At 33.4% G+C, this 15,460-nt stretch overlaps 1 protein-coding gene across 10 annotated transcripts in view; it reads right to left on the bottom strand.

Annotated features, from left to right (window-relative positions):
- COBLL1 (cordon-bleu WH2 repeat protein like 1) overlaps positions 1-15,460 on the bottom strand; it is a 156,805-nt gene that overhangs the window by 40,197 nt on the left and 101,148 nt on the right. For 8 of the 10 annotated variants that reach the window (XM_057505478.1, XM_057505479.1, XM_036884014.2 and 5 more), the window contains 5 exons: positions 15,043-15,244; positions 12,949-13,177; positions 12,105-12,143; positions 7,944-8,041; positions 7,596-7,832 (listed from right to left, as the gene is read on the bottom strand). In XM_057505478.1, the coding sequence (XP_057361461.1) occupies positions 7,596-7,832; positions 7,944-8,041; positions 12,105-12,143; positions 12,949-13,177; positions 15,043-15,244 (805 nt within the window). The remainder of the gene's footprint in view (positions 1-7,595; positions 7,833-7,943; positions 8,042-12,104; positions 12,144-12,948; positions 13,178-15,042; positions 15,245-15,460) is intronic. The other 2 variants (XM_057505480.1, XM_057505482.1) reach the window with 1 other exon arrangement.

Genomic DNA, 15,460 nt, shown 5'->3' with positions numbered 1-15,460 from the left:
AAATTCCATTTCTGAATTTAGTTTCAATCTTAGAATTCTATGTTACTTTCAGTTTGAGTCAATGTCATTGCATTTCTGACTGTCATGTACAAAACAAATGACTATCTTACATAAATAACTATACATATAATCTTATTGAATATAACTATACACATGTTACAGAGTAACCCATGCAATATGGTTCATGTAAATAACAGCATGCGCCAACTATTACCTATGTTGTTGTACAAATGGCATTTCCAATCTTTAGGCTGTCAATTTCTTAAAATGCTCAGGAAGTATCAAGAAAAACTGCCAGAAAATTTCTAATAGTTTCTAATTTCTTTTCCAAATGAATGTTTCCATAGAAAACAGTATATCAAGGTTCATAAGGAAAATGACACAGGCTTAAAATCATGTGAGAGTACAGGGAAATTTAGGGACATGAAAAGAACACTATAGCAATGACTGCAAACTATATATTCCTTATAATATACTCTTTAGATAGAAAAATAATTTTAAGTGCAGAAATGTTCTAAAACTAGGTTAGGATAAATTATTTTACTAACTTGGATCTTCACTGAAACCTCTTGGAAAATACACAATCAGTTGCAAAAATTAGCTCAGAATATCAACAGCCATTTATGTGAATATTATCAATTTAAGCACCAAAATCACTATGCAACACCTTTCTTTGCCAGTGCTGAAAAATGCCTTAGAGGAACACGGCAAATGGTTAAAGACAGATAGCCAAGAAGTCTAAAATACGTTTTTATAATTTTGTGGTTGACAAAAATTTCTTCCAAGCTACAGATAACTGACTTATCCATAAGTCCATCTCTGGTAAACATATCAATGACTCCTTAAAAGGAGACTAAAATGACATAAAAGCTCAAAGCGAATAAAATTACTAATTATATATCCTTTTGTCATGCATTCTTGTTTTTTCTATTTAAATCTCTCTAGCTCTGCTTTCTGTCACTTCAGCTACAAGAGATAAGCATTTGCTGTTTCTAATATATTGTACTTATTTCCAGTATTTTCTTTCTGCCTTATTAAAGGCTGTGTTGGTGGAGAAAAAGAAAAACCTGGAGAAACGGAAAGCTGTAGTTTTGTTAAACAGCGCCCCCTTGTGTTTTGCCTCCAAAACAATGGAAATTACAGGATAAGAACGTATCCAAAATCCTTCAAGGACTTGGAAATGATTGTTGTTTTTTTTCCAGTTATTTTTTTTCCACCCTGCTATTGCTCTCAATCATTAAAAATAGTGCCTTTTAAAATTTTCAAATTCAAATTAAATTCTTAAAACATATATGTCTATAGTGATAATGACTGACTTTAAATTTAAGATAGTCAAGTGTAAAATAAGCAAAATTCACACATAAACTTCTATATTTTGCTGAATTTCCTGAATATTTGCATCTGGCAAACAATGTAAACGATTTCAATTCAGGAGTCAATTTCATGTTATATGCACTATGTAATATATACGACATTTTAGTTATTGATCCTTAAGCTTTTAATACAAATTTGCCAAAATTCTGGCTTTCCTATAAAATTCAAGAAAAATATTGCCAACAATTACTAGGGCCAATTTTTAAGTTATATAAGCACTTCTAAAAACTTATCAGATATACACATGAAATAACTAAAATTTTGTGATATTCTTCATGCTAGACATTCTCCTTGTAATTCTATACCTGACTGTATAAAAGCTGTGGTTAAAGTTTACTTATGAATTCTCTTGAGCATTTACTGTGTTACAGATTTTGCTGGGGAGCACAATTACCACCCTCTGGATAGAGAGGAAAAGGAAAAAAATTAGCAATGTTTGAGCTTTAAATAATATAACTGTAACATTTATCTTTAGAAGATGGGGTACTTACCCAATATTGAGTTATGTCACCCATCAACAGAATATTATGCAGCCTTAAAAGGGGAAGCCTTTATGTACTAATAAGGATATTCAACATATATCATTCAATACCAAAGAATGAGATATAACATAGTACACGTAGCATATGACCACCTGAGAAAAAAATCACATGCAGCATGAATACTGGCTTAAATATGCATGGCTTATGTCTGGTAGGATACACAAAAACCTGTTAATAGTGGTTGCTACTAGAATAACTTGGCTATGGGCAGGATAAGTAAGGAAAATTTCCACTATACTCTCATTTTTATCTTTAGATATAATCATCTGAATATATTACCTAAAAATATACAGGCATACCTTGGAGATACTGAGAGATCAGTTCCAGACCACTGTAATAAAGCAAGTATCACAATAAAGGGGGCAAATGAATTTTTGGTTTCTCAATGCATATAAAAATTATGTTCATACTATACCATAGTCCGTTCAGTGTGCAATAGCACTGTGCCTAAAAAAAAAGACATACCTTAATTTAAAAAATACCTTATTGCTGAAAAATGCAAACAAATGTCTTAGCTTTCAGCAAGTCATAATCACCAATCACAGATCACCATACAAATATAATAGTAAAAAAGCTTGAAATATTGCAAGAATTAGCAAAATGTGACCCAGAGACACAATGTGAGAAATATTGTGCTGATAGACTTGCTCAAGGCAGTGTTGCCACAAACCTTCAATCTGTAAAAAATCTAGTATTTGTGAAGTGCAAAAAGCAACTACATAAAATGAGGAATGCCTGCATGTAAATTAAAACTAAAGAAAAAAGGCACAAAACAGACAAATTGAGAAAGATTAAGATAACTCTGCTGGAATCTTTAGAGATTTCTCCATGATGCAGGTAAAAGAACAGGTGTAATTTGAATGGGTGAGTAGGAATGAAAAGATGGAGGTGGAGGTCACTCTTTTCTGAAAGGCTAGGAAACAGGATTTTGCATGAGCGACAAGTCAAATATTCTGGTTAGAGTTAGAGGCATACTGCAAATGACAAGGAATTAAAGTTAAAAATAAAATTGTACTTCTGCAAAGCATAGAAACTATCAACAAAATGAAAGGCAACCTACAGAAAGGGAGAAAGCATTTGCAAATCATGTATCTGATAAAGGTTTAATATCCAAAATATATAAAGAACTCATAAAATTCAATAGCAAATAAAACAAACAATGCCAATTAAAATATCATTGCAGAAACTGAACAGACATCTTCCCAAAGACATACAAATGGTCAAAAGGTACATGAAAAGATGCTCGACATCATTAATCATCAGGGAAGTGCAAATCAAAGCCATGAGATATCCCTACACCCTGTTAGAAGGGCTAACATCAAGAAAATAAGAGAGAAGTGCTGGGAAGGATTTGGAGAAAAGAGAACCCTTGTGCGCAGCTGGCAGGAATGTAAATTGGTATAGCCACTGTGGAAAACCATATGGAGATTCCTCAAATAATTAAAAATAGAATTACCATTCGACCCACAAATCCGACTTCTGTGTATATATCCAGGTGAGGAGACACCTGCACACCCCTGTTTATTGCTACATTATTCAAAATAGCCAAGATGTGGAAGCAACCTAAGTGTCCATGTATGGATAAAGAAGATATGGCATATATATATATACAATGGGATTTCAAACAACCATGAGGAAAAAAAGTAAATCATGCCATTAGCAACAACATGGGCGGGACTTGAGGGCATTACTAAGTGAAATAAACCAGACATAAAAAGACAAATACTGCATAATATCACTTAGATGTGGAACTAAAAAAGGTCAAAACTCAAGACACTCATGAGAGAAATTAAAGAAGACACAAATAGATGGAAATCTATCCCATGCTCATGGATAGGAAGAATTAATATTATCAAAATGGACATACTGCCCAAAGCAATTTACAGATTCAATGCAATCCCTACCAAAATACCAACAGCATTTTTCACTGAACTAGAGAAAATAATTCTAAAATTCATATGGAACCACAAAAGACCCCAAAGCCAAAGCACAAAGAAAGAACAAAGGCATGACTTCAGCAAAAGGAATGGAAGAAAGGGACAAAGAGGCATTTTGAAGGGATACTGAATGAAGGACTGGTCACTAACTGGATATGAAAAGAAAAAAAAGAAATCAAAATGATCTTGAGCTTTTCAATCTAGGATAACAAAGGTTGGGTTTTAAATATGCTGATCTTCAGGTATTGAGGAGTCAGTAAGCAACTGTGAGTTCACAGTGCAACCAGAATAAAACACTGGGACTGGAATTGAAAAACTGACGCATTAGCTTCTTAGGGCTGCTGCAACAAATCACCATGACTGAGTAGCTTAGAACAACAAAAGTCCATTCTGTCACATTTCTGGGAGCCAGGTAACTGAAATCAAGGTGTTAGCAGGGCCATATCACTGCAAGGGCACTAGGGGAGAATCATCCCTTGTCTCCTCCAGCTTCTGGTGGCTTGCGGCCGTGTAACTGCACTCCTCTCTCTGCCTCCGTTCTCAATGGCCGCCTTCTTTGTGCCTCTGTGCCTGTGCATCTCCCTCTTGGAAGCACACCAGTCATTAGGTTTGGGCCCAACCTAAGCCCAGGATGATCTCATCTACACATCCTGGACTTGGGTATATCGTTTGGAGGGATGCTATTTAAACCACTACAGTTGGGAACTCAATAGAGAATAGATGTTTTCTCTAAAATAAGACAGTCTAAGACCATGGCTTCAGATATCTCCAAATTTAGAAAATGCATAAAGCAAGTGGCAGCAAGAAAAAAAAAAAACAAGATCAGAGAAATAAGAAGAGAGTAAGAACCAAGTAACAGGGAAAAATCAAGACCAAGGGGTCACCTGTCACATCAAACATGGCAAAGAGAGTAAGTGATAATATGCCTAGAAGGCACGAATTCACGAGTATGTGTGTGCGCACACACACACACAACCACAACTTAATCATTAAGAATTTTTGCAATGAATTAAAGAAAAAATGGTTCTTTAGCTCATCTAGGGAAAAACAAATAATTCTGGTTCCTACTGAACAGCACATCAAAGAAATATCCAGATGTCCAAATCAAAAGAATAAATAATTAGAAAAATGTCTAGCTTGCCAAAGGCAACATACTAGAAACAGACTACTTAACATGGGGGCATCAACTGGTCACAGAGCAGAGAAATCAAAATAAATGGCCTTTGGTGAGGTTGCTGGTAGCATGGCCTAGAATTTTAAGAAGCAGATTAGACCACATAGACCCCTTCAGGATCCAAACACAAAGGAAGTTTATAGAAATAGACTGGATGACATCATCTGGAATAAAATTTGAGAACAGGGGCTAAGATTTATTTCTATATAAAGAAGAGACAGACTGGTATCTACTGAAGAGTACAGTAATAACTTACACTCTAATAATGTTCTGTGGTAATTAGAAGTATAAAACAATCTTGAAAGTGTGACCTTTTAAATGATTTACTATGAAGAAATGTAAGGAGTCACAGAGACAAAACGAAGTCCTTGGGGTCCCTGACTTGGCTCTGCTTACCTCACACAGTTTCAGTCTCTGTTTCTTGCTCATACCCAGGCAGGCCATAGTCCTCACATTCCTGCATCTTTGAACTGGGTTCCTCTTGTCTCACTAATGTACTTCCACACATATTTTGAGACTCAATCCAAGAATAACTCTTCCATGAAATTTCACCCAACTAACAAGCAGTTACCCCAGAAAACTGTAGTAAATGATTCTATCATTTAAAAAACAACTATGCTCCTGACTTGTGAGATAAGATTTTATACTACAACCTTTCAACAAGAAAGTCTTAATACCAATAAGACAGGTTAATAGATGATTTTCTAAGTAACTACTGAGTTTAAGAACTTTTTTGTTCATTTCTATCTATTTCAGTTGCTATTTACTTTCTAAAGTCATATAAGTTTGTCCATTACAATTAAAAACTATAGTTAAATCCAAAAGACAAGAAATAAGTGTTGGTGAGGATGTGGAGAAAAGGGAACCCTCCTACACTATTGATGGGAGTGTAAATTGGTGCAGCCACTATGGAAACAGCATGGATGTTCTTCAAAAAACTAAAAACAGAAATACCGTACAACTCTGTAATTCCACTCCTAGGAATTTATCCAAAGGGAAAGAAAAATCTCTGATTCAAAAAGATATATGCACCCCTATGTTTATGCCACATTATTTATAATAGCCAAGATATGGAAGCAACCAAAATATCCATCAACAGATAAATGAATAAAAAAAGATGTGGTACATATATATATAATGGAATATTATTTCGCCATAAAAAAAGAAAGAAATCCTGCCATTTGCAGCAACATGGATGGACTTAGCAAGTATTATGCTAAGTGAAGTAAGCCAGGTGGTGAAAGACAAATACCATATGACTTCCCTTGTAAGTGGAATCTAAAAACAAACAAAAGAAACAAAAAGCAATAGATTCATAAACCATGAGAAGTGGATGGTGGTTACCAGTGGGGAGGAGTTGGTGTGGGTGAGTAAAATAGGTCAAGGAGAAAAAGAAGCACAAAATATCAGTCATAATATAAATTAGTCACAGGGATGAATGAGAGTACAGCATAGAGAACACATAGTCAGTAGTTCTGTAGTATCTTTCCATGTTAACAGACAGTAACTACACTAGTTAGGGTAAGGATTTAATAATGCATATAACTGTTAAATCACTATGTGGTATATTAAAATTAATATAATCTTGTATATCAACTGTATTTCAAAAAACAAAATTAAAAAAAGGAAAACTATAGCTTTATTTTTTTTAAGTTAGGAAAGCACAGAAATGTTTATTAGTTGGTTGAAAAGAGTTCATTTACTTCAGTGTTAAATTCCCAGGGGCAAATAAAACCTTCAACTGGATACAAGGAAATTTTTCTGTGTCTCAACTATTTCAAAATAAAATTTACTCTCAAAGTTACTTATATCATTTGCCTAATTACAAAATATATGGTCTCATGTTCAATCACACTGACTTAAAACTTCATTTATGGTCTACATGAATAAGGCAAGGAATGTACAAGTTTTATAGGTATTGTAAGTAGTTTGCAAATGCACTTCCACAAAACAACATACTCCAGAAAAATTTGGGATTAAAGAGAAGCAACAGTAAGAAAGTTTGGGGAAAAGGTATACCCAGAACAGGGCTTTGAACATAAGAGTTTATAAAAATAATTGCAACATATTCTATATATATAGAATACACATTTTTAAACTATAGAGTATCTGTGTTCTAGGCAAACACCAGGATCAACCCTCCAGAGAATGTGAGTCAGATCAAGAAGATACATCTAGTTAGAAACCCATGAATGCAACATGAAGATTGTATTGCTGTTAATATTTTTTAAAGTGGTGCTCAAAAATAAATCATTTCCATTCCCAATACATGCATCAAGCAGGCATTCTCTTTGGGCCTTAGTATACCAGGACTTTAAAGGTTTGTGGATGATTTATTTGCTTGAATATGAAAGTTACTTGAAATTGACATATTTATTCTTTACGGCAAGGCAGAACTATACATATAGAATCTCTTCCCAGTACCAGTACAAATAACTAGTTATCTTATTACACATTAGTAACTGTTAACCACCTTATTAGCAGTGTATGTGGAAAGGACAAGTTAGGTATAAGGAGAAACAGATGGTCCCCTGCCAGCCCCTAAAAGCAGAAAACAAGATTACACACCTTATCTGCTTCATCCATGCTTGTGGATTTTACCACACAGGAAGCTGGCCTCTCCTGGATGTGAGCAAGGTCCTGGGGGACACTCTGAGACCCTGGCATTGGAGGCAATGGAGCCCTCCTCTTCTTGGGTGCATCTGATGGCAGGGTGTTTGAAATATACGGTTTGGAAATGGTATTGGACCTCGTAAAAGTTGGGCGATGCTTACTTACGAGTGGGGTTGCAGGGGCACTTGCAGTCTAGTAAAGAATGAAAAGACAAAATCTATGGGTAATTTCAAGATAAAAAGCACAGGTAATTACAAACTGCTTAGAAGGATCTTATAAAATGCTACCTAAGAAAACACTTACTTGCTCCCGCTTTTTCTTGCTGCGTTGAAAAAAGCTGAAAAACCCTTTGTTTTCTTTCTCCTTCATAATGTCTAGGTTTTGTGATATTTGGCAGGACTCTAAAATAGAAGAAAAACTTCTTATTTCCATACATGGGACTGTATGTTCAAGTCCAAGTTCTCCCTCACTTTATTTGAAAAATTTATCTAATGATAAAGCCTCCTAATTGTGGTCTACTAAGAACCATGTACTCTGCTGGGCACCTTCTATCTTAGGTAATTCTCAAAGTAACAAGTAAATTTAGTACTTTGTTCCTATTTCACTTTGTTCCTGACCCCAATCAGGAAATGACAGGTAAGACATAAAACTCAATTCTCTGTGACTCAGACAGAGTCTGTGTTGTATACAAAACTACCAACACTTCAGAAGTGAAAAGGACACTTCAAATTAAATGAGATATTAACTTGCTATCATACAGTTTGTCCCTTTGTTTGAACTATAATTTTGTCTCAGAGCTAAACTATTATGAAATAGTTTCTTCCCCAAAGCACGATTCATTATAATTAATTACTTAGTACTATATTAAGTATTTCAAAAACATTATTCCTTTAATCTATTGGTTCTCAACTGGGGGCAATTTTGTGTCACAACCAGGGGTAGGATGGAAGGAATGTGCCCCTGGCATCTATTGGGTAGAGGCCAGTGATGCTGCTCAGTGTACAATGTGCAAGGCAGCTCTCCAACAACAGGAATCACCAGCCCCAAATGTCAAGAGTGCCAAAATTAAATCACATTTTAATCAGAATGGCCAGTGTCAAACCTCAGGGTTGCATATGTAACGTTTCATTTTCCAAAATGTACTTCCTACTGTCAACTGACAGGCCCTACGAACAATGACAGACCCGGCAGTGCTGAGTAACCCCTGGCCCAAATGGTCTCTAAATGCTATTTCCCACTGAAAGGAACCATGATTGCCTGAGAGTCATTGATTCTTTGTTGATAATCAAGAAATATGTAAGATAAGCCTGGTATATATAAGCATATCAGAAAGAAAGTAATCAGTTTCCTGAGATCATTTTAAAAGGACTCAGGACATTCAGGGCATCTGAAGCATAACTTAATAAATTGAACCATATTGTATATGTTTAATGCCATGAATTCATAGTGATACTAAAAAAATAACTGATTCTCATTGTTCACTTTGTGGAATGCTAAGGAACCAGCCCATTATTTTAAAAACCAATGAAGTGGAAAGAACAGCATTTTATCCTGCCTTTTCTGAATGAATTCTACCTAGGTAGGCAAATAGCTAACATGGAGAAACTGACTTTTTAAGAAATATCTCAACTAATAATTAAAGGAATATTTGCAATAGATTATGATTACTTTCCAATTCCTAATTAACTACAGTACAGTCAATGATTACTGATGACTAACCTCAAAAGAAGATAACTTGTCATTACATGTCTAATGGAATTACACAGTACCACTTATTGTGGTATTGAAGTACTCTTGCCAAAAATATTTCATCCAAATCTGATCAAGGTCTAGATTCAACAATTTATAGGAAATAAAGAAGATAAACATGTTAAGTGGCACCACAGAATACAATCAGCACAATTCTGAACGTGGGAAATTTGTTAAGAAAAATGACCTGGTTTCTTCAACAAATAAAGGACAAATTAACGAGAGACTGGAAGGCAGAGAGTGCGAGAGACAAGGTGGGTATCTGTAAATCTTACAAACACTCCTACTAACAAACACATAGGGGTTTTATGGTAAATCACAATATAACTTCAGTGACTCTGGAAACAAAGTAATGTATATTGAGATTTGTGGGATATACGTAAAGCAGAATTTAAAGATTAATGTATAGTCCTGAATACATTTAACTTTTAAATACATACTTTTTCTTTGGAGTCAATGCATAGCCTTTTTATTTGAGAAATGTTTTAAAAATAAACGAATTATGACATAGTAAGGAAGTAAATAGATAACATCAATAAATATATTAATGCAATATGTCTCAGTAACACATAATGGAGGACTAAATTTCATGAATTAAAATTTGATAAATCTGATGCTTCCAACATTAAATAAGTAGTATGCATCCTATACAAGGAGTTTGTTGACAATGCCAACAGTAATAATGAACATGTGGACAGAATTTTATGGTTAAAGATATTTCCACATGTCTAATATATTTCTTAGAACAGTGCTGTGATGTAGATTTTAGGTTATCATTCTGGGCCCTTTTTCTAAGCAAGGCACGTAGAGAAATGGAAGCAGGTGGTCCCTCCCTCTTACATATCTGACACCCTGGTGACCAGAGAGTTTGAATAACTTGCACCAAGACACATAGCAGTAAATGGTGTAACTGAATCTAGTATTCATTTAAAGATGATGTATCATACCTCTGACTTTTTCTTTCTTTTTAGCAGTGCTACTATTTCATTTGAAGAAAGAGCCCTCCACTAGTTGAATATAGATATACAATTAAATTTAGTCGGGACAGTAGATAGAAAATTCACGTGGTGATGCAGTGAAATCAATATAACCAGAATATTTCATACAGTTATTCTTGGTAGAGCAACTTCCAGGCCCCCATTCATTCTCCACACTAGTCAGCCCCTAAGTCTTCACGTACAGCTCTATGTTAGGAATCACGACAAGTCAGAGTTAAACACAAGACAAGCAAGGGCTTGAGCTTATTAGAAAACAACTCAAATACTGTAGTTTGCTATTTCCAGAAGAGAGGCTGGAAGTAATTGCATACAAAGTTCTAAGCCTTCTGGTAATATTACACAAAACAAGGAGACAGGGACATTTACAGCATTTGGACTGACCCCATAGATTCTGACATTGTAAAAGGAGCTCTTTCTGAATTTTCCCACTCTAATCTCTTAAGGTTATGTTCACAACAGTTAATATTGTGAATCACCACATACTTTTTTGGCAGGAAGGGATATTAGAAACCAATGAATTCAATACCGTCAAAATGAGGCCAGCAAGATTATGGAATTTGCTTTGGGTTACATATGTAGAGTGACAAAGAGGGGAACAGAAGCTTACTACAGGTGACAGAATGCTGTCACTGGGAAGAACCATAGAGACCAAAATCATTACTATTACGGAAGCAGAATAAGAGATCCAGACGGATGAAGTTTTTGCCCTCTCAGCTTGTCAGGTGAGCTTGACAGCTGATGCAGTGTCAGAACCAAATGCCTAGTCTTCTGATTATTAGCCAATATATATTTTAAGATCATGAGAATTTTATGACTTTAGCTGATTTCTATCAACTCCCTTGATTAGGCGAGGCTTCATGATAGCCACTAATAAATAATCACACCCTTACTTACATGGGCTTAATTCTTGGAATTGAGAAGCTCACTTTGTTATGGGCAAATTGGAAATGACAAAGAAAGAAGATTCCAATAACACATAATGTGTACAGCTTATTAAGATTTTTTTTAGGAGGGTGGTAATTATTACAGTAATCAATTATCTGAGTCTATCCTTTTTTTAAAGGGGAAAAAAGGACTCCTAGACTTTATTATTATTGGCTAATTTTTAATAAAGTTTTCCTCTATGAAAGTCATACATTCCCATTTTATAATTCTGTAATATAAAGAAGGATAAAAAATTTCACCTATAGACCTACCACCCAGAGGTAACCACTATTAGCCTTTTTTATGTATTTCCTTTCAGAAATTTCATGTAAAAGTTTTTTACATACTATATAAACACATTTAAATGCTTTAAAAGCTAATTTTAGTATAAGCACTTTCCATGTTATTAAAAAAATTCACAAACAATTTAATGGCTACAAAAATTCTCTATAATGAATATATTCTGATTACGCTGAATAATTATGCAATGCAAATAATCTGAGATCCTTCCACTGTGCCACCAAACTATCAGCATGTTTCTCACATTCTTAGGATATTCATTTTTAAACAGTTATTGAAATGCAATTATTAAATTCAGAAATCAAGGAGGGGGGCTTTATAAATCATTTTTCAGAAAATAAAAACCAAGGATTTTTCTAAGTTAAATTTCTTACAGAACATACACATTAGTAATGTTAAGAAAATAGGTAAAATTAGGAGCTTATTTTCAATTTTCCCAATAGAAATAGAGATTTCATGTTATGATTTGTTTGTACTAATTCATATATCTTACCTTGCAAAGATGACTTACTGAAGGCAGTAACAGAGGTGGCTACAGAAGGAGGGGGTAAAAGAGGGTAAATTGACTATAAAGATGATGTTTGTTCAAGTATAAAACATCACTGAGTTGAAATAGTCTTCTATGGATTATATGAATCCACTATCTTGGGATAAAGCTTGAAGTTCTCTAAGCACAAAGGATGTAGGTAATCATCCTTCGCTAAACTTTTACACTCCTAATAAAATAGATTAATGTTGAATAAAAAAAACTTGTACTTATCTATTAGATATCATAGAAACCAACATTACCTAAGATCTCCAAATTTTAATACATTAACCTATTTTTATAAATTAATACTGCAAGCTATTTCTATTCAGAAAAACTTTGGAATCAGATTCATTTTATAAGCCAGTTGATTTCAAGTGAACTTAGAAAAAAATCTGTCAAGACACTTAAAAATTTGAATGATAACTAAGACTTGGATAAAACCATGGCAAATCAAGAGTAATTCACACTTGACTAGAACAATGAGTTTACATGTATATTTTAATTTTCTGTTTAAATCTCAAAACCACAAAGAATTAAGCGGAATTCCACCAAAAAATTTCATATGTAGATGAATATTGTAAAATGTGATGTAAACAAAGAAAGACAAGTTTTTATTCCAATTCCTGTGACTGAAAACAAGTTAAATTTTATTATTTCGTTTTCTATTCTTATTCCCAATGTAAGTATTGACTTCTCTCTATAGGATCCACTCACTTGCCATTATCAACTTGAGAAAACCTATACATAAACACAATACATGCACATTTACATATATGCACATCCTGTCAAATGAATGAAACAGTCTTACCTCTGCTGACATCCACGGCATATAATTCTCTTAGTCCCAAGTCATTAAGAGATTTCGTCATATCAAGGGGCTCCTGAGATTGATAATCCTTCAACAACAGTGTATGTGATGGATCAAACTCACATTTGCTGCATATAATGGGGGCAAGTTCTCGGAGCGATGCCTGAGGGCTGACTCTCACTATTGTCTTCTGCGTTTTCTTAAAATTGATCACTACTCTGACAGTTTTCTGAAACAAAAATAAAAAGCCAAATTACACCATAATTTACTGGAACTTTAAACAGTGGTGTCTAGAATAATGAGATAATCTACAACTATATATTCATACAATAAAAATTTTGGTGTAAAATTTTCATTTTGATTAATGTTTCTTTCTAAATCCAAAGCAGATTAGAAAGTTTACTTACTAAATAATCTAGATTAAATTCATAACCCTTGTACAATGACGCATTAAGTAGATTTAAATCCAAAAGGGAACATATCTAGTACATATTAGTCTCATATCTAGTACTACTACTGTTTTTTTTCCTAAAATACTTATTTTTAAATTTGCCAGCATACATAATAATACAAAGTATACATGTTTTATTCTGTTTTATTTGAGGGTTATTTATCCAATGGTTTGTCACTTGTCACAATGAAAAAAAGATATTTTGTTTTGGTTAAAACATAAAATTTTTATGCTTCTATCTTTTAGAAATAAGATAAATGAGACAATCCATATAAAGAGCTTAGCATAATGCCTGGTATATAGTAAATTATCAATAAATAAACATTAGCTTTGTGATTATAAATTCTTATCACTATTATTACTACTCTGGCTAATTTTAATAGTAATGAATCTTAAAATATTCCTTATTTAGATAACCAATACTACAAATTCAAAATTATTGAAGTTTAAACATCTCATCATTTTAATGCAATTTAATTAAATCTGTACATAAATGGAACTTACACATGTGACCATACTAAATGAAATCTCCAGTTTATAGATCCTCAAAGCTTAATATATATTTACTAAAGCATTTTATGTGATCCCATGTGATGGCATAAATACTATTTCCATCTAATACATCTAGATACATAAAAATAGACCAAGATCCTAATTAATAGTAATACTCACATTTTATAGAAAGCAAACATATTTTAATATTGTAAAAAAATTAACTGTTATAAAAAGCTTCATAAAATAGGGAGAAAATGTGAGAATACATGTACTCAAGTCCTATGTAGATAAGCTATTAATTTAACATAGACATTTATACATTTCCTGAAGTTTAAAAAAGAAGTCGATCTTCCTAATGAAAGAGTATTTCTAGAAACCCACAAACTTCTACACCTACTGCTTATGAAACAGAACAATTTTATAAATAAAGAATTGCTATTAGAATCACTGTGGTTAAAAACTTTAGTTTAAAATCACATTACAGAAAACTAAGTTATTGTGTAACTCAAGTTAACAATAACTTAGAAGTTAATAAGTTATAACAGCTGCTTAGCAAGGAAAGAAGCAAATATTTCAATAAATTCTTTTTAAAATTTTTATTCTTTCATTGCAATAAAGTTGATATACAATATTATGTTGGTTTCAGATGTATGACATAATTGTATAACTTGATAATTGTATACATTATAGATGCTTGCCACAATAGGTGTAGTTACTCCATTATCATACAAAGATATTACAATATTATTGGTTGAATTCTCTATGTGGTACTTCCGTTCCTATGCCTAACTTATTTTGCAACATAATGAATTTTCATTAAAACATTCTAAAGCCTTCCTTTAAATGTAAAATTCTTCTTAAAAAAGTAGCTTAAAATACAGACCATTCATAACTGTCAGATTCTGATACAGTAGTATGGATCACTATAGAGCAACTAAAGTATTCTCCAAGTTCTAGTTAATCCAACGTTAATCAATAACCAAATGAATCTAAAACAAAGTGGCCTAGAAAAACATGATAGCCACGTTCACATTAAATTTAACAGGAAAGTCATTTTTATTTCATTTATAAGGAGCTGCAGATAATGACTAAAAAATCAGTTTAGTATTTTAGCCATAAAACATAAAAATCTACAGTGAAATTCTTACCTCCGGTATTACAGGAGTGGGTTTTTTCTTATCCAAAGTTTTTGGCTTTAAAATTACTTTATCCACCTCCAACATTCCTATTGGTGTGTTTGGCTTAAATTTAATGGGGTTCTTTTCAGCTGACAGAAGATCAATTGTGTAACTTGATGGGTTTAAGTGATACTGGGCACAGAGGAATATCAACAAGTCCATCATAGGTTTACTGTAAGACAAAAGTCAGGCTGATCATAAAGGTCCATAAAGCAACCGCATTAACTGTGTGAGCTATTGTTCTGAGCATTCTTCTTAGGACTCTCTTGTCTTCAGTAAATAAACAAGGCTGCAAGATAATACTTTTGAAGCAGGTTAAAATTTAACTACAAGATATTTAAGCAGACAAAATTATAATATAGTCCTGAGTGTATTCAAGACAGCTTGG

The sequence above is a fragment of the Manis pentadactyla genome, chromosome 8 (genome assembly GCF_030020395.1).
Source record: "Manis pentadactyla isolate mManPen7 chromosome 8, mManPen7.hap1, whole genome shotgun sequence".
Lineage (NCBI taxonomy): Eukaryota > Metazoa > Chordata > Mammalia > Pholidota > Manidae > Manis > Manis pentadactyla.
Note: the sequence above shows the minus strand (reverse complement) of the source record. Positions and strands in the feature narration are given on the sequence as shown.